Here is a 19,422-nt window from a genome sequence, read left to right on the forward strand (position 1 = left end):
AGGTTGTTTTGTTCAATGCTCATTGAGCAGCAAGATCAAACAGAAGCAGACTTAAAAAGGCCACCACCCACCAGAATGAGAACGGTCACTAACCCAAATCCACTACTCTAGTCTACAGCTTTATCTTTGCTCCTGCTTTATAGACCTGGGGCATCAGAGGAACTTGGCAGGTCAGCCATGCTTACCCAAAGCACTCTACTTTCTAAAATCTCTCCCAGGAGTGCTCTCTTCTAAGTGAGCCTAGCATAGGGAAGAAGGAAGGGAGAAAGTAGAGATTCCAATGCGGAATATATGAGCTGCTGGCTCCGAGCATACCCAGGAAGCCACAGACTTATTTCCCAGATGTTCAGGGATATAGTTCTTCTGGTTTTAGATTGGAAATGAGATCCCAAAGCCCCTTGACAACACATCAAATGCAGAGGGAACTTCTCCAGGTAGCACTGAGGTGGCGTTGTCAGTGCTTCCTTTGCTTCCAGAAGGACCACCTTGCCACCACCACCAAGAGGCTCACTTCTCCTCTTCCTGCCCTACTCCCACTTCCCTCTAGCATCAAAACTCACAACCCAACTCACTGCTCCTCTCATAATGTAATTCTTTACTGGAATTCAAGGCCTAGGGTGTTTTGTTTGTTTTTCCCCAAGGGGTAGCTGGGTGGTTTTGAACTGCTGATCCTCTGGTTAGCAGCCCGATGCTTAACCACACACCACTAGGGCTAAGGAATGGAATAAACTTTACCCAGCAAGGAAATGCCCATTTATCCCTATCATTTGGAGAGTATTTCTCCCTCTCCTCCTTTGAGAAATGGGCTGAGTGCTGCCTCTTTATACATTCTAGAACAGCAGAACAGAAGAGGAAGAAAAAGAGCACCAGTTGGAGGCTGAACCAATTCCTCCCTGGCATCCTCTTTGGCATGGTAGGTTCTCTGGCCCAGGCAGCTCTGTTCCCCTTCCTCCTTGGAGCATCCTGCCCGCAGTCCTCCCTTGTGACAAGACACCGATACTGGGGTCTCAGCTCATTGAGGATGTTTCCTTTTAAATTGAGGGTTGACACTAACAGGCCAAGGAAAGACTTGAGTTCAAAAGGGGAGATGGTGGTAAACCACACGGGATCAAAGGAGAAATATACCCAGGGAGTCAGCAACCACCTCAGAAAGGTAACACCCACCTGGAGATGGGTGGGAGGGGGCAGCTTGGCCACATAGGTTGAACCCAACTTTACAGAAAGCCGATTTAGGCATAAGATCGGCAGATTGTTGGCTTGGATTGCCGTAATCGCCTTGGTAACAAGTATACAAAGACCACATGAGAGAAGGTAGATCTCTTCATCTCATTCAACCTCAGTCTCTACACTGTGGAATAGGGGGATAAGCATTTTCCCTATAGCACTAGGGGGAGGATTGTATGACAGGACAGAAATAAAGTCCTTAGAACCAAGCCAGGTACAGAGTCCCTTTGCCAATGGAACCTCCTTTGGGGGTTGGTCACAGGAGAAGCTACAGGCTGCAGTCAACAGCCAGACAGGAAAGAACCCAGGACACTTGCCCCAGACACACTTCTCCTTCTTAGTTTGCTTCACACTTTGTTTTAATGTTGGCACATTATCACATTGTATTTGAACTACATCCCATCAATGTGTGCCCTTGCTACTGAAGCCCCGAGAGGGAGAAGAGCTTGCTCAGGGTCACACTGTCAGTAGCAGAGTCCCAATGAAAATATAGGCTTCCCACTATCCCATGAGGTTCTATGAAGCCTTGTAAGCACTTTCTATGGGGACTTGGTGGAGATGGCAGTGGGGAGGTGTCTTTAGGAGCTGACTCTGTGCACATAACTGTAGCCACTAACTATAGCCACTCTACCACTTAGCCCCAGCCTCAGGGCATTAGGATCCAACCTCATCCTCTTCATTTCTCAGGTAATCTCCTCATGCCATCTTAATCTGATTCACGGCCACCTCTGCTGCCTGACTCTGCGGGAGTGAGTCACTTGCTAGCTGGCCAGTGCCTCTGCCCTCCAGGAAAGAGGCTTTCTCCTTAATTGACTGCAGAAGCCTCCCCTGCAGTGAGACAACACCCTTCCAGTCAGGCTTTGAGCTGAAGGGCTGTAAGGAGGAATGAAGTAGGCCTTATAGGAAGTTGCTGCCCTCCCCACAATAGAGCTCAGAGTGCCACTAGATTCTCTGTCTAGATTCCTTTGATAACTCCTTAGTTACCTTTGAGTTCCATCGTCTCTGGGAGATCTTCACAAAGTGCCTATCTCTGCAGAATGTGGCACTGCTAGAATCTAATGGGACATAAGGTAAAGCCAGACAACCCTGGAACCCAAGGAGCACTCATTGCCTGTGTGCGAAGTTCTAGTGGCAGCTGTCTGTCAAAGGGGAAGAGTATGGGGGGGGGGGGGTTAGGAAGTCCCTATGAGGGTAGGAGTCTCACCACAGTCTCCAGGACCAGGATTGGGACCTAGAATTTCTATGGCATGTATTCCTTTCAAGATGACACATAGTTTCAGAAATTGAATTTTAACACCACCATCCCCCCCTCCATTCTTTGCCTTTCTGTCCTGGCTTTGGAGCATCAGCCTGTGCTCAGGTCCCCTTCTAGGCCTCTGACTTTCCCTTGCCCAACTCCCAAATCTGCATCTTCCATAAGGTGTGTGTGTGGGAGGGGGTGGCAGGGGGAGGACAGAGAATGGAAGAGAAGGGGCATCTTTGAAATTTAATTGGGAAGAATCACCTAACTTATGTGACTACCTTTAAACTTCACAATTACACTGTGAGCTCCGTAGCAGAGCTGGGATTAGACCTTTCAAAGGCTGTGAATCACAATGCATCCCAAGCCTGTGATCCCATTCCGCCACCTCGCCTTTGTTCTCCCCTCTCTCCCCTCTGGCCCAGCACTCTCCCTGGAAAGGAGACAGGCTTTTCAAAGCCAGAATGGCCTTGAACCTGGGAGGATTCTGGAGTGTCTCCCCTAGAGGGCTAACACAGTGGGTGGGGGTGGGGGATACAGATGGGGGCGCGACCAAGCGGGGGCTACAGCGGCTAGAAGTGCGATGCACCTTGGGCCACTCTACCGCCCCCTGCCGCTGCTCTCCGGAGGGTCGGACTGACTGCCCTCCAGTGGTCTTGGGCAAGGGGATGGGCTGCCTAAAGCTCGGTGGGATGGAGCGGGGGAAGCGGGAAAGAAACTTTTAGAATGCCCTACTACGTGCTCGGAGCCCCAGGGCTCACTGGCTAAGCGCTGCGCTGCTAACAACATGGTCTGCGGAGAAAGCCGAAAAGACCCGCTTCTGGAAAGAGTACCGCTGCGGAAACCCTACGGGGCCATTCCGCTCGGTCCCAGCGGGGCACCAGGAGTCCGAAAACACACCCTGCCAAGGAGTTTGTTTTACTGGGTTCACTCCGTGCCTAGCGCCAGCCGGCGCTTTCGAATGGCCTTTTCTGTCCGAAAGCAGTGGTTTGTCCAAACAGTCAGCCCTCCTTGGTCTTCAGACGAGACGAGAACAGGTTTCGCACAAAGCTTGCGTGGAGCTAAACTCCTTACTTCTGAAAACCAGGAGGGAAGCGCACTCCCAGCCCTGCAGCCGGGCCGAAGTTAGGATGGCGCCCAGCCCATGGTGGGGGAGGGGTGGTGCTGGAGGTGGAGCCTGCCTGGGGGCTGGGGCTGAGTCAGGGTCTGCACGCAGCCCGCCCATCCACCGTTCACCCGTGCACAGACTGCCCGCATCCTCCCGTTTCCTGGGCTTCTGGGGACCCCGCCTGGACCCAGCCCACTCATTCCTTTTGCAAGGGACTAGAGAGCAGGAGTATAGATGGAGCAACACCCCAGGTCAAAGGGAAAAGGGTGTCAGTACGCCCGCCCAGGGTCCTGGCAGCTGCTGGCTGCCCCCAGCCCCGCCCAGCCTCCCCCTCCTCCACTCCTCGCCCCTTCCCTTCCGCCTGCAGGGAAGGCGGGGGCGGGCTATGTGTGTAAGTCTGCATGCATGTGCGCGTGTGAGCGCGCGGGTGCAGGCAGGCTATGTGTGCGTTTGGTGTATGACTGGGGTGTGTGCGCGGTGCGTGATTAGCCCGGGCTCAGTGTGATGTGCCTTAGGTCTGCGCTCGGACATGGAGGGTGTGTTTGCCCAGGGTTTGAGTGTGCATGCTTATGGGTTGTAGGGTTCTGCCACATGGGGCAGGGTGACTATGTGGGGGCGATCTGGACGTGTCTTCGATGTGCGTTTCTGCCGGGGCTGGTGGTTGTTCGGTGGTGAGTGTGGATGTGTGTGTAGTGTGTATAATATACGCGTGTACCTTTTGAGCATGCGCATGTGTGCATTTGATGTGTGCTTACACTTAGATTTAGTGTGTCCATGTGGGTTTACATGTGATATCTGTTGTGTATTTGCTCATGGGCAAAGTGTCTCCATATGTGAGCCTACATAAGGTGCATGTGTTCCAAGGTGTTTTAGGGTGAGGTGTGTGTGTGTGTGTGTGTGTGTTAGGTGTATTTACCTCCCATGGAGCACTGGAGAGCAAGTGTATCTTGCAAGGGGGAATCCCTGCATGAATGTGCACAGGTGCGATGTGTGAGCGCATGGGGTTGTCTAAAAAAAAAAAAAGAACACGTCCCTGAGAGCATGGTGTGTGAATTGGGAAGGGGTGCTGTGTTTCTTCCCAGAACTGGGAGGAGGAAAGGTGTGAAGGCCAGCGACCCTGCAGGGGCACCCCATGGTCTGACCTTCCTGATCCAGTCAGCCTGGTGCTGGGCCTGCAGGGTCCTCTGGGACAGGCTGTGAGCTCACCTGACTGCAGAGAGGGAGAGAAGAGGAGAGAGCATCACGTGATTGACAGGTAGGATGCCTGAGGGCACGGTGTGCGGGATGGTGGGAGGAAGTTGGAAAGATTCTCTGGGTCACTGACCCCGGAAACCCTTAGGAGTTTCAGTTCCATTCCCAGAGGTCACCAACTGTTTGCTGGTGGCCTGGCAGTTTCGCACCTTCTTGGCATTTGTGTGGGCAGATCCTATTGCCTGGAAAGCCCTACCCTCCTGTGCCTTGTAATAACCTTCTACCTAATTTTTAAAGGCTTCCTCAAAAGTCACAAAACATTGGCAGCTTTTCTGCACCACCCGCCTAAGTTGAGGGAGCCCGCCTTTGAGGCACCACAGTTCCACTCTTCATACTTCTCACATCATCATCATACATGTGATTATTTGAGCTTCTGGGGAGAATGCTTGGTGTATAGTAAGAATAGTTATGGTCATCATCATAAAATAGTTACTATTTAGTAACTACTTACTCCAGAGCAGACAATGTACTAAGCATTCTTACACCTGTTCTCTCTTTGAATGCTCGCAATGACGCTGTGAGGTAGACAGAGCTATGATGATCACTATTTTGTACATCACACATCAGGCTCAGAGCAGTTGGTCACCCATATCTGCCAGGCTTCCTAATCCTTTCTTCTATACCAGGAACCCTTTTTTAGAGTGTCCGAGTTCCTTCTAGACATAAAAAAGCATCTTTTTCCCCCAACACGCTTTCCTTTTGAATTTACTGGCAGCACCAAGAGTGCTCGACATAATTACTTTATTTGCCTCCCAGATCACTGATACCTTCTCAAATCAACTCCTTTGTGGAGAACCTGGAAGTCTTTCCTCTAGGCACATGAGCACCTCAATAGTTCCAGTGCTGGGAGCTCTCCTTAGGTGGGTGCTGAAAGAAACAGCTGAGAATGAAGAAATTTCTAGCCATAAAATCAGGAAAATGGGTTAAGGAAGGAACATTGAGAGATGTAGAGGGAAACGGGGCTGGAGAGAGTCAGGAGAGATAAAAGAGTATTCCTACACCCCACCCCAGGTTAACTTCCACAACATCACCACCGGAATTTGTTATGCAGCGACAAGCAGATCAGACATATCAAAATGCACATATAAAAACACGTAGAGCTTTCCCGCAGGAAAAAATAATTTTGGAATGGGCCCTATTTTGTATTATTCATGTTTGGGGGAAACTTGTGTTTGCTTAAGGGGGCTTATGCTGTTCTAATGTGTTCAAAGCAACCTCATTAGAGAAATCCAAATGAAACAGTACAGTGCAGTTTGAGAACACGTGTGTGTGTGTGTGTGTGTGTGCGTGCGTGCGCGTGCGCTGCTGGTGGTGTGGACCCAGTTACAGCTAAAGCCCCACCTGGTTTAATGAAGACCCTGTGCTCATGCTTGTCAAATGGGGACAAACCTCAACACTGAAGAAGTCCAAAGATTCAGTGCTGAGCCTGAGGCTTCAACATGACAGAAGGCTGCTTTTTTTCTTGCCCAGACTCCTATAAACCACTGGTTGGGAGGGGCTACCAGGACCTCTGCAAATGACACCACTATGGGGCAAGCACTCTCTCTCTCTCTGTCTCTCTCTCTCACACACACATACACACTTCTTGAAACTTCAAATGTTAACCAAAATTCCCTCTCCTCTGTATGCAGAAAATGTGTCCCCATAACATAAGAATGGCATGGGGAATTGTGAATGTGGAAAAGCCCTTTGGTAACCCCATCACTGCCCAATGTAAACAGAGATACATTTAATTTCACGGTAAAGCTAAAAAATCTATAGGAACAAGATAGACAAATGTGAATTGTATTGAGGAGGGAGATCCATCACTTTCTTAATATGTGACCTTGGGAAGGTTACTTTACCTCTCTGAGCCTCAGTTTCCTCATCTGTAAAATGGAGGGCTTAACACATGCCTCAGACTCCCTCTAATGACTGAAAAAAGGGAAAGCTCTGGCCAAGAGCCTAACAAGTAGAATAAACTTCAAAGACAAGGTTAGTTAATTCCATCCTCTGCCCCACCCCTCCTCTGCCCCCTGCCCGCCTTCTCAGTGTAGAACCCAAGGGGTCTCAATCAGGATGTTCAGGGAGTGAAGCCACCTGACTGATCTGCCAATTTACCTCATTACTGCTTTGTCTGTCACTCCTCAAATAGTCCCTTTTCTTTTAGGATTGTGTTTTGATCAGCCTAATGCAGCCTCGGAAGAATTGAACCCCAAGTCCAATTCGCACCTTGCAGCTTCTCCTGGTAGTGTTAATGAGACCAAGGTTTCAGATATAAAACTGCACACAGGAAAATCTCAAACTTTCCACTCAGTGTCCAAACTGCTACCATCTCCAACCAATCCTGGCTGCAGCCCCAGCCCCAACCTAGTCTCCTCAATCTGTGCCATCGTCCTCAAGAGAATGAGAACAGAATATTTCCTAGCTGCGTTTTTCCCATGGCTCCTGTTTTTACTCTCACTGTCTTCCACCCTAGAACTTGAAAAGGGTTGCCAAGGCCATCCTATTGCTATCAGTCACCAAGGTTGGGGGCATATGGGGAGATGGATAGATGGGATGATAGCGAGAGGGATACTAGTCCTCTGAGCTAAAATAAATCTAATGTCAGTTACTATTTGCCTCTTCCCACCACAAGGAAAGCAACATGTGTGTTTTGGAAAAAAATAAATGGCGAGGTGGTAGAAGACCCCATCTACGTGGTCCCCTTTTTTCCTTGATGCTGTTGTCTCCCTCTAGAGTCAAAAGCCAGCTGCTATGAGAGTGAAGGTTGTATTTATGCAGTGTCCTGTGGGGAAAGATTAAAAGTCGTTGGGGGTGTGGAGAGCAGGGATCTTCCCAGGGAAAGCTTGAGAGTGGGAGTCCGGCTTTCAGGAATTCCCATTTTCTGGAAATTTCCTTTGACTCTTCTCTCTCTCATTATTATTCATCGTGGTTATTCATTTTATCACTATCCATCTTGCCTGCTACCCACACTGACCTTGCAAAATAATCTAGGAGTTTAGAACTTTTCCAGCTCCAACCCCTGTCTACTTCTAAGGTAGTCTGGCAGTCTCTGATTTGATGAAAGGAATGGGAGGGATAGTGGCCAAAGGTCAGACAGATCCTACCTGAGTGGAGGGTCAAGACAAACAAATTTCCCTGAGTGCAGGGAACTGGTGGCTTCTGGATTTTGAGTGCTCATCCCGAGGAAGCTATGTGGTTTTTCATAGGTATATCTGAAACAGAAATCATTTCCTAATGACTCAGAGCCCCGGCTCTGAGGACACAGGTGGTGTTTTTATTGCGTTGGCCTGGTGAATGGTGCACCTTTTCATAGAAAGGAATCTGTAGGTCATCAATCATGTCAAAGAGCAGAATTTGGGCTCTGACCAACAGCAAATCAACCAGCTAGTAAAAGATGGTGTGTTTCAATGTAGTGCTAGGAGCTTTGCAAATATTCTCTTTTAACTCATGCCACGTTTGAGACCAGACCCAAAGAAGTTGTAATGCTCGCTCCGCCACTGTGGCAGGAAACAAGGTACTGAAATCTGAGCTGTAGTGTTTAAAACAGAGATAAGAAGACTTACCTCAGAGAATTGTTATGAAAGTTAAATGTGATTGTTCATGTCAAGTGACGGGCACACGGTTGATTTCGTACATGGTAGGAGAAGGAGTAAAACCACATCTTTTGCTACTTGAAGGAGCCCCCGTGGGGTATTGTCTTACACACTGGGCTGTAAACCACAAAGTACTCTGACGGAGAAAGATTAGGCGTTCTGCTCCTATAAAGAGTTACAGCCTTGAACACCCAAAGATGCAGTTGTACTCTGCCCTGTAGGGTCGCCACCAGTTGGAAATGACTCAATAGCAGTTTGGTACTTAAGTCATAAAGAAAAAGAAACGAACAACTTTAGTATCACGTCAATTCTGGCTCACGGAGACCCCGTGTGTCACAGAGCAGAACTGCTCCAAATGGTGTTCTTGGCTGCAATCTTCACCGAAGCATACTGCCAGGCCTTCTTTTTTTTTTTTTTTTTAATTATTTTATTGGGGACTCATACAACTCTATTTTTAAAATTATTTTATTGGGGGCCTGTACAACTCTTATCACAATCCATACAGACAGGACTTCTTTCATGGCTCCTTCTGCGTGGGTTCAAACTGCCAGATTTTAGGCTACTTGTTCCAGTTGCTCTGTGCTTCTCATTTGATTTTAACTCCAGATTGTTAGTGGTCAAGAGGAAACCAGTTGCACTACCTAGAGACCTAGTTATAGAAAGCATTTCATAAGTGGCATCTATCACAATAACTTCAGCAACAGTAATAATAACAACAGTTATTATTGCTACTACTGTTATTTCTAAACCTGCACTGAAGCTATCCTTTTCCTCTATTTAGAGAGGGTTGGTTGCTTACAGCATGATGGTAAAAGCCACTATGGGATTCAAATGCGTTCAGTCCGATTCCAAAGCCCACTCAGTCATAAGAAACATTTCATAATCATTGGGGAACATCCAATTTGGTTAACCTGATCCAGTCATTACATTTAACTTCAATTTGAAGGGGAAAAATACCTGAGATTATTGTAGGATTTTCCATCACTGTAGAGATTATTTTCATATCATAGATTCTCAGATTTTTGAAACTTTGGTAAGTCATAAGAATAAGTTGAGAACAAAATTGATAGAGATTTGAAAACACAGAGGAAACCGAAGGAGGGCGTTATGCCATTTCCTTGATGCAATCTCTAGCTTTACTTTTTAGCTGACTTTTCCTCCAGTCTTTCAAAATTGTGTATTTGACACAGTTGTAATCATACTCTTTTCCAGGTTGCTATATATCACTCATTTTTTTGTTGTATATGCTTGTATATGAATGTCCACCTTTATTTAGCCATTCCACTATTATTGGACATTTACGTAAATTGTCTCAGTAGATAAATGGTGGGAGGGAGAGAAAAATGATGTTGCCATAGCCACTCTGAGGGACTGGCGTCCTGCGCTATTAATGCCCAATATGCACTCTGTCATTTGATATTTAAACTTGATGAATGTTAGATCTTCTGCTGGATGTACAGTCACACGGGTATTATTTTTGGCCAGTTTTCAGTACACAGATTCTACAATTCACCCTCACAGAGGGTGAAGTGTAGGCTAACCCTAACCCAAGAAACTGAACTCTAGAAAGTCACAAGCTTTGCTTGTAGAAAATTTATTTGAGGTGCAGAGGAGTAACTTACAAAGGAACTTTTGGAATCTGACCAGGGGAGTGGGGTGTCTAAGTGGCCAACCATCCCAGCTCTTGCAAATGATCCTGCTGCAGCTCAACCAGACCTGGCCTCAGCAAATCGATTGGGTCCCATCTCCAAGAAAAGATCAAATTTGTATGTAAAGTGGGCCCCAGGGTCTCTTCAGCTTTAGACTTTTGGCTGCTTTACAGAAGTTCAATTGTTTGAGGCCTAATCCAATGCCAAGAGTGAACTTGGGAGAGAATTTCAAGAGGGTCAATCTTGGTATTCCTTTCCCTGGGAAAGAAGACTATTTGGGGGACACCATTTCTCTTAGATCACAATGATGCCTCTCCCAAATGCCTTCATGAGGTTGCCCATTGCCTATTGTCACCCAGAGAAGATTGGTCTGGCAGGCCATCTGTCTCCGGAGCAAGGGGTGAGGGGTGAAGGTACATCTAGATTACCTCCCCCACTCTGTCCACTCAGTGGCCAGCTTCTCCCCCTCTCTCACTCACCTTTGACTCCTGGGGATTTCTGAAAGGCATTTGAAGGGAGGCACCAAGGGCAATTAAAGCCACAGAGAATATCAATAGTTACCACAAAATTACCCTGCCCATCACACAACATTTCTCAGTATGAGAGCAGCATCCTGGGAAATGTTACCTGGTCCAAAAGATGGGCCCAAAGATGACTTAATTGTTTCAAAGGGATGCTGTATGACTGAAGTGAGAGTATATATCTGAAGAATTGGGACCATGTTCCAACATCTGAGCAGTATATCACACTTATGAGCTGTTATTGTAGCAAGTAGTAGAAGGGTGATATGAGGTCATGTGGGGGGACAGATCTTACCAGACAAGAAATGCACTAGTGAACTTAAAAGTCTTGCATTTGGGTTCCAACACCAACTAAATGTAAGATGGAGACTCCAAAAAGAAACTGAGATTACATTTAAAAAATACAATACAAATAAACTGTGTAATGTGTTTGTAGTGTATTTACATGGTATTTGTCTGTGCACAAATGATGTTAATGTAGTGTGCTGGATGCTATATATGAATTGTGTGCATATGTGATGTGTGAGTAGTGTGCATGTGTGTGTTTTCTCCCAAGTATTGTGTGTCCACTTGTCTATGTGAGAGCTGGCTTGTCTGTGTATATGTGTATGGCTTTGCATGTGGGTGTGTGTTGTGATGAAAATGTGTGTGTGTGTGTGTGTGTGTGTGTGTGTGTGTGTGTGTATGAATTAGGCATGGCATGGCATAGATCTCCAAAAGAGGGCAAGCCAGTCATCCAGGACTACATTTATGGAATTGGGGTGGTGGCCAGAAATCCTCTTTTGGCACATCCCTGCCTTCACAACTTGGAGCATGCTCACTGAAGAGCAGCTCTATGTGAGTCGGGGCCTTACAGCCATGTCACATGTTGAACAGGGGAGGTTTGGCCTAGATATGGATAGGCAGGAGTAGGGGGTGAGAGAAAGGGAAGGAAGAGCCTGAAGGTGAGTGCCAGGTCCAGAAAGTAGAAACTTCTAGACACTAGTTTGGGATTCAGTTTAAGGACAATCCAGCTAATGGACATGGTTACAGCTCCTGGGTGGGGCAATAGTTAATAGGCTAACCCGCTAACTGAAAGGATGACAGTTCGAGTCCAGCCACAAATACCTTGGGGGAAAAAAGGCTTGGCAGTCTAGTTCTGAAATAGCAACCATTGAAACACCCCATGGAGCACAATTCTATGCACACACACATAGGGTCCCTATGAATCAGAGTTGATTTCCTCGCAACTAGGTTTTGGCCTTCTTTTCTAGATGGGGATGGAGTGCGTTTGTGACACTATGAGCTTTCATATTCTTGATCTCATTGGAATCACACAACATCCTTGTGGGTCAAATAGGAATGGAATGGTCCCTCAGCCCCTTCCAGGGGAGAGTGTTAGTTCTATAGTGGCCTTATCCAAATCCAAATCACGGCCATTGAGTCATTTCTGGCTCATAGCAACCATATACAGGGTTTCTAGGGTATAAATGTTTACAGGAGCAGAAAGCTTCATATTTCTCACTGTGCATTTGAACTACAGACCTTTAAGTTAGTAGACCAATGCTTACTCAATATCACCTGCTTGTATGGATGTAGAGGAACGCATATATACTAGGATTACATATATCCTTGCAAAACTATATAGAGCAAAAAATGTGCATGCAGAGCATTTTCCTTGTCAAAGAACCGTGACCTCAGTGAGAGACTGTACTTGAACTTGCTAAATGTGCCACCAGCTGTTATTGGGAGGCTACAATCCAAGGATGGTTCTCGGCAGGGTGCTGGGGCTGGCAATAACTACAAACAAGTCTATGCTGAGTTAAGTTGCTGAGATCCCTCCTTCTCCTCCCTTCCTCCCCCCTCCTGTGAGGGGGCTGAGGAAACAGGAGACAACCCTAGGTTTGGTCTCTGGCTGGTGAACAATGACGCACTCTCACCAATATAGATTTTGGAGGTGGAGACTATGGAAAAAACAGGTGGCCATGTGGCCAGGTGGCAGCATGGAGGGGTAGGGCCTACCAAGGGAGAGTGAAGGACAATGTAGATCGGGGTCTTCAGGAATTGTCAAAATGAAAACACATGTGTCTTGAAACTTGAAGGAGGAAAAAGAAATGTTTGGAACATGCATTTGCTAGAAGCAGTTCCAAAAAAGGGGTGCAATGAGACGCACACACTTACACCCATCCGGGGAGTTTTGCACACAATACATGTCCTCACCTCCACAGGGACAGATAGGAAAGTCAAGCCTTGATCTCAAGGACCCAAAGCCCTGAGAGGTCCAGATGAGAAACGCAGGTCTCAGCCACGGGGCAGTTTGAGGCAGTGGGCAGTTGGTAGGACCTCAGCAGATCCAGATCGGAGGCCAACTCCTTGCCTGACCTTGGGCAGGCCTTTCTCATCTCTAGTCCCCATCTATCACATAAAAGCTTTGAACTAGGCGACTCTAAGGGCACTTTCCATGCTGATATTCGCTGGTTGAAATTGGGGCACAGGGGACTAGCTTCAAGACCTAAGGGGGTCACCAGGAAGCCCCACCTCGACCGCCAAGGCCTCTGGCCTTTGGCTGCCAAGACCAGGACATTCATCCTTGGGCGCCTCGGCCCACGCGCTAGCCTTCCCTGAGGGCGCCCCTGCCAGCTACTCCGCCTCCGCGCTCGCCTGGCTTCTGGGCCGAACCCTTAGCGGGATCGCTCGCCATTCCAGGCAAAGCTGGGGATTTCTGTGGGGCTTCGACGGGGCTGGCCCGCGGTCCATGGACAAGGAGCTAAAAGTCGGCAGGGAGGGAGGCCGGGGGCAGGGAGCCAAAGCCAGGGCGCCCCACCGGGGGTGGGGGGTGGGAGGGCAGCCGCCTGGTAGTCCCCTCGCGCCCGCCCCGCAGCGCGCACCCAGCTCCCCGCGCGCCTTGGGGGCCACTCACCACGGCGGGGGCGGGGCTCGAAGGCCGACGCAAAGAGGCAGTCCAGCATCCACGCCATAGCCAGGCGCGCGCTCCGTGCCCTTGGCCTCGCCTCCAACCTCGCAACCTCAGCGGCCCGCTGCGCACTGGCCGCCCTAAGTAGCCCCCGGTGACCACGCCCTGAGCCGCACCCTGCACCCAGCTAAGAGTGCCTTGGTCACTGGACACCTCAGGCCTGTCACAAAAGGGGCAGGGCTTCGGCCACCCCCACGCCCACCCCGGCGGAAAAGGAGGCTGCTCCTGCAGCCCCTTCCTCCAGGCGGAGGGAGCCCTGAGACTCAGTGCCCTGCTGAAGGTGCTCCCCTGCCCGCTGGGAGCCCCGGAGTTGGAGGGGCAGAGGGAAAGGAGGTCTCTTTCTCAGAGTCCTAAGTCAGACACATCAAAGCAGAGCTGTCTTCAGAAGTTGGAATTGCACGGGGTGGGGGCGGGGGCGCTGTTAGTTGGTTCATCCAGGATGGACCACTGCAGAAACTCTCTCCAGGGCCCGCTATGAGCAGGAATAGGCTGGACTGCTTGGTAGTGGGTACTTGCGCCTGACCTGAGTAGCCATGGGTGGATCAGGGCGTGAGGCAAGATTCCAGCCCTGGCAAACCCTACGTTTTAGGCGTGCTGTGAAGAAGCCCAATCTGAGGCGTAAGCAGTACCTGCCCCAGGTATCTTGAAGACTAAAGGGAAGGTCCTGGTTCAGCTCTTGAGAACCCCCATTCTTAGGGGAGGTACCACCTCAGCCCTGGGTAGCTCCCAATGTGATGTCAACTCACTTTCCTACTCCAGAGGACCTAGATGGTGCTGCCCCTCCTCCCCCAAGAAGTCCCTAAGGTGAACCTGGGAGTGACTTGACTGCCTTGGCTCTGGAGGTCCCTCAGGAAGAGGAAGATGCCCCCTTGGCCTGGAAACCCTTGTTTTGAGGTGGCCAGTCCCCCCTCAAGTCAAAGAAGCACACCAGGCACGATCAGTGTGGGATGTTCCCTTCCCCTAGTCGCTGCTGGATAGCTAGGCCTCTTTTGTCTCAGGCATGGGAGGGGCCCCAATATTTGTTTGCAGAACGAATTTGATATTTCAATGAGGGTGATGCTATGTTGGGTTTCTCTATACCTCATGTGTAGCTTTATATTTATTCATTTGTAAATACATGGGGTGGGGTGGGGGACTGCCACCAAGGCTGCAGTGTTGGGGATTCCAACCATGCTCCCAAGTCTTGGGATAGAAGCAGCCTCCAGAGTTGGATAGACTATTTTTCAGGCAAGGCTTCTAAAGGAAATATTCCTTTCTATTCAAGCCCAGGGGCCCCAATTCTTTTCTCCCCCAAAGCTTCATTGACAGTTTCATGGTGCTGATTCCATACACTATTTTTCTCCACTTGGAAAATGGGGTTTTGTCTATCAAAATGCTAGCACGGAATATCCTCTTGCCATCAGCTCCATTGCAGGCCTGAGGAGTGAAAGCTTCAATCATGGGTCCTTTGGGGAGAACAGTTATTACATTTGCTTTGCTAACCATTGATACTAGCATTAACTTGGCAAAGGGGATGCATAACATGGAAAAATTGCCTCTACTTTGCCATGCAATTCCTAGCAAAGTAGAGCTGTAGTAGGGGTTTAAAGGGCTTCCACTAATTTTCGTTCCTTTCGGGGAACCGTGGTCCTTAGCTGCCTTTGGCACAGATTTCTAATTCACTTTCAATATTCTCTGTTTTCAAAATGCAATCAAAGACAACAGACATTCACCAATTTCTTCTTTACCAATTTCTGCTGTGCAAATACCCAGGCATCCAAGCCAAACAAGTCTGACATCTAAAAATGTCCAGTTTTGGCCTTTGGATATTGAAAATCTCGGCCTTACCGCTCTCCATGAGTTTATTGGCTTTCAGAATTGCCTCCCCGGGTTTCTGATCACAGCCCACCCTCACTGCCCCAGTTGAAGAAGCCTCTCTTAGCTCAGTCATGGCAGAAAGAGCTTTTGGAGCTGACTTTCCTTTGCTTCCGGAACAGCTCTACCTGAGAGACAATCCCATTGAACCTGTCCTTCCTCATTGCTTCTTTTTCACTAGTGGTGTCAACGTGTCATAAAGGAACAAATCTGGGGTACTCATGAACTGAAGCTAGAATCCCAATTCTGTGATGTACTAGCTATGTAATCTTGGGAGGGTTATTTAGCCTCTCTGTGGTTCAGTTTCTTCATAAATAAAAATAGGGATTTAATGACTGTGTACGAACTCCAGTCAAGCCATGGTCTATTCACTGGAGAAGGCGTAGAGTTTGTGTGTGTGTAAAATAATAAAAATAATAAAATTTATATATATATGTATATATATCAGCAAGTTTTTAGTTCTACCCATTCACTTTTCCTTGATCCACTTTCCATCCCTTAGTGTAAAAATGTAAAGTTCTCTTTGGAAATATTGAACACTAGCTAAGTATCACTGAATACAGGAATGCATTTATCCATCTATCCATCCATCCATCATTCTCCCCTCTACCCATCCACGTATCCATCCATTCTTCTATTCAACAAATATTTTTCAAAGGTTCTGTAAATGCCAGGCATTCCTCTATGTAAGTAATGTTGCATGTACTCAAAAATGAGCTGCAATTATTTTTAAACATAGTCTTGTAGTTTATATGTGAATCTGAAAATGAAGTTATAATTCTTTTTTTAATTTAAATTGTTTAAGGAGAAATATCTTATAATTATTTTAAATGGACAAAGAGCGGGATGCAAAATGTGCATGCCTTATAATATACCAGAAATAATGCAAATAAGTAATAACCTTATACATAGAAAAAAAGGCTAAAAGGAAACACAGCAGAATCTTAATAGTGATGGTATTTAGACAATGCAATTACAGATGGTTTTAAACTGATTTAGTATTTTCATATTTTAGTATTTTCCAAATTTTCTCTAATAAACATTTATTATATTCTAGAATTGGAAAATACTACTCATGGGGTGGGGGGTGGGAACTCTGTAACTTTACCTCTGCTGAATAAAAGACTAGGCTAGATAGGGCAATGGCGTGGACTTTTAGGCTGAGGGTGTATTGGTGCTATTGCACTTGAACTGACTTTGGTGACCCAGAAAAAGATGAGGAAGTTGAGTTATGAGTAAAATGATGGGCACGACACATAAGCAGTCATAGAACCCGCCTTCTGAAGGACACAGAAGTCCTCAGTACTCCTATCAAGCAGCTAGGAGTCTGCTACCTTGCAACCTCTCACCCCACAGTGTGTGCTCTGAAATGGGGCTACCTATATAACCTCACCCTGAGAGTCTAAGGCCTTGAGCGGACCAGTTTGTTGCCTCTTCGTGGTCTCTCCTTGTAATGTCAATGCCCTGTTCCTTGCTTAGATGATTGTATGCCATGCTGTCTTTAGCGAGAAGAAAATAGATCCTAGAGGGGAAGAAACCAGGCTAATTAAAATCAAAGGTCCTCAAGTCTGGCTAGACCAGAGGGTGTACACTGGTACAGATAGGAACTGGAAACACAGGGAATCCAGGGCGGATGAGCCCTACAGGACCAGTGGCGTGAGTGGCGATACTGGGAGGGTAGAGGAGAGTGGGTTGGAAAGAGGGAACCGATTACAAGGAACTATATGTGACCTCCTCCCTGGGGGACAGACAACCAAAAAGTGGGTGAAGGGAGACGTCGGACAGGGCAAGATATGACAAAATAATAATTTATAAATTATCAAGGGCTCATGAGGGACGGGGGAGCGGGGAGGGAGGGGAACAATGAGGACCTAATGTCGGGGGCTTAAGTGGAGAGGAAATGTTTTGAGAATGATGAGGGCAATTAATGTACAAATACGCTTTACACAATTGATGTATGTATGGATTATGATAAGAGTAGTATGAGCCCCTAATAAAATGATTGAAAAAATAAAATAAAATCAAAGGTCCTGACATCTTGTCATAACACAGTGTTTCCTAAAATATGGTCCATGAGGGCTGTATTTTTCCCACTGTAGTTAGAGAAAGTCTAATATATAGAGGTCTTTTCCTGCAAACTTTATTTTTCCCATTACACCCCAGCTATAGGGAACTCTGGGCCAGCCATCAGGAGAAAATGATCACTTTAAGTCTACCTTACTTTGCTTGGGTCCATGGGTAAATAGACAGCATGGGGAATGACCAAGTGGCAAAACTTGACTCCTGATAGGGTCTAGATTATTCACAATGAGCATATTCCATGAAGTTCATGCATTTGGATTTTTAAGAATTATTGTGTGCAAACAGTTCCCAGGGTATGGGATTTATTCTGTGTCTTTTAGAATGTGTAGGTAAGTCAGTGTAGGTGCATACAGGATGTTCTTCTACTTTAGCTTTACTTTAGTGCAAGAATAAGTGAACGTGATTGTAATGGAGAATTTGTTGTGAGTAGGCATTTGGTTCAATGGTCAAAGTGAGGCCAGATTTCTTTTTTTTTAAATCATTTGATTGGGGCCTCATACAGCTCTTGTCACAATCCATACACACACCAATTGTGTCAAGAACATTTGTACCTTCGTTGTCCTCATCTTTCTCAAAACATTTGCTCTCCACTTAAGCCCTTGGCATCAGCTCCTCATTTCCCCCTCCCTCCCCGCTCCCCCTCCCTCTTGAGCCCCTGATAATTTATCAATTATTATCATTTTGTCATGTCTTACAATGTCCAACGTCTCCCTTCACCCACCCTTCTGTTGTCCATCCCCCAGGGAGGAGGTTATATGTAGATCCTTGTAATCTGTTCCCCCTTTCCACCCCACCCTTACTCCACCCTCCCGGTATCACCACTCTCAGCCCTGATCCTGGATTCCCTGTGTTGCGGGCTCCTATCTGTAGCAGTGTGCATGCTCTGATCTAATCTGATTTGTAAGGTAGTACTGAGGTCATGATAGTGGAGTGAAAGAAGCAACAAAGAACTAGCGGAAAGTTGTGTGTTTCATCGGTGCTACACTGCACCCTGACTGGCTCCTCTCTTCCCCATGACCCTTCTGTAAGGGGATGTCCAGTTGCCTACAGATGGCATTTGGGTCCCCACTCTGCACTCCCCCTCATTTACAATGATATGATTTTTGTTCTTTGATGCCTGATTCCTGATCCCTTCAACACCTCATGATCACACCTCATGGTGTGCTTCTTCCATGTGGGCTTTGTTGCTTCTGAACTAGATGGCCACTTGTTTACCTTCAAGCTTTAAGACCCCAGACACTAAATCTTTTGGTGGGACAGATTTCTATAGCACCAAAGGGCAAATAAGAACTTGTCCGGGAACCTAGGTCTACCTGTATATATATGTCTATCTAGCACTTTTCCTTAGTTTATATGGTTTGAGCTCCTTACTTGGGTCCTTTGTATTGGCTGAGAGGCAGCTATAGCACAGTGGGAAAAACCATGACATTTAAAGTTAAAATAGCAGGAGTAAAGCTGGGCATGCCAACTGACTGCCTGGGTGAATGTGACTATATCTGCTACCCAACCTGAGCCTGGGGCTTCTCTTCTATGAAATGGATATCCCATTCCCACTATGTTCCTGCCTTAATGAATTTTTGTGAGGATCTCCCAATTTTAGGAGGGTGAGGACAAAGTCCTCTGCCCCAAGTCCCATGAAGGGGCTTGTTAGATTGGTAAATCTTTGAGAAGTCCCATCGAATGATTCTCATGTCGGGTACAGAGACCATAGGTATTCCCTCAAGGAAACGCCAAACCCCAGAACCTCAAGGTCTACCTCCCTGCCTTACTGTCTAGGGAAGATTTATAGGAACTGAAAGCATATTGGATTTGGGTGGAGCCTTTCTGACTCTCAGAAGAATCTCCTTTCTAAAACGGGATTTTACAAGGCAATCTTGAATTTCCCTTTCAACTACTTTTAACGGCATTCCTAGAACATCCTCTTTCCATAGCACTCTTCCTTCCAAACACTTTCTTATCACC

The 19,422-nt window shown here is 47.2% G+C and overlaps 1 protein-coding gene across 2 annotated transcripts in view; it reads right to left on the reverse strand.

Moving 5' to 3' along the window:
- The window catches only part of ARHGAP36 (Rho GTPase activating protein 36), a 55,504-nt gene that overhangs the window by 17,210 nt on the left and 18,872 nt on the right, over nucleotides 1-19,422 (reverse strand). The window contains exon 1 of one of the 2 annotated variants that reach the window (XM_004715380.4): nucleotides 13,471-13,529. The exons of the other annotated variant lie outside the window; for it this stretch is intronic. Coding sequence (XP_004715437.1) covers nucleotides 13,471-13,528 — 58 coding nt within the window. The 5' untranslated portion in view covers nucleotide 13,529. Of the gene's footprint in view, nucleotides 1-13,470; nucleotides 13,530-19,422 lie in introns of those variants that run through there. 2 annotated transcript variants of the gene reach the window in all.

The sequence above is a fragment of the Echinops telfairi genome, unplaced genomic scaffold (genome assembly GCF_000313985.2).
Source record: "Echinops telfairi isolate 266 unplaced genomic scaffold, ASM31398v2 ScPeMD7_20;HRSCAF=75, whole genome shotgun sequence".
Lineage (NCBI taxonomy): Eukaryota > Metazoa > Chordata > Mammalia > Afrosoricida > Tenrecidae > Echinops > Echinops telfairi.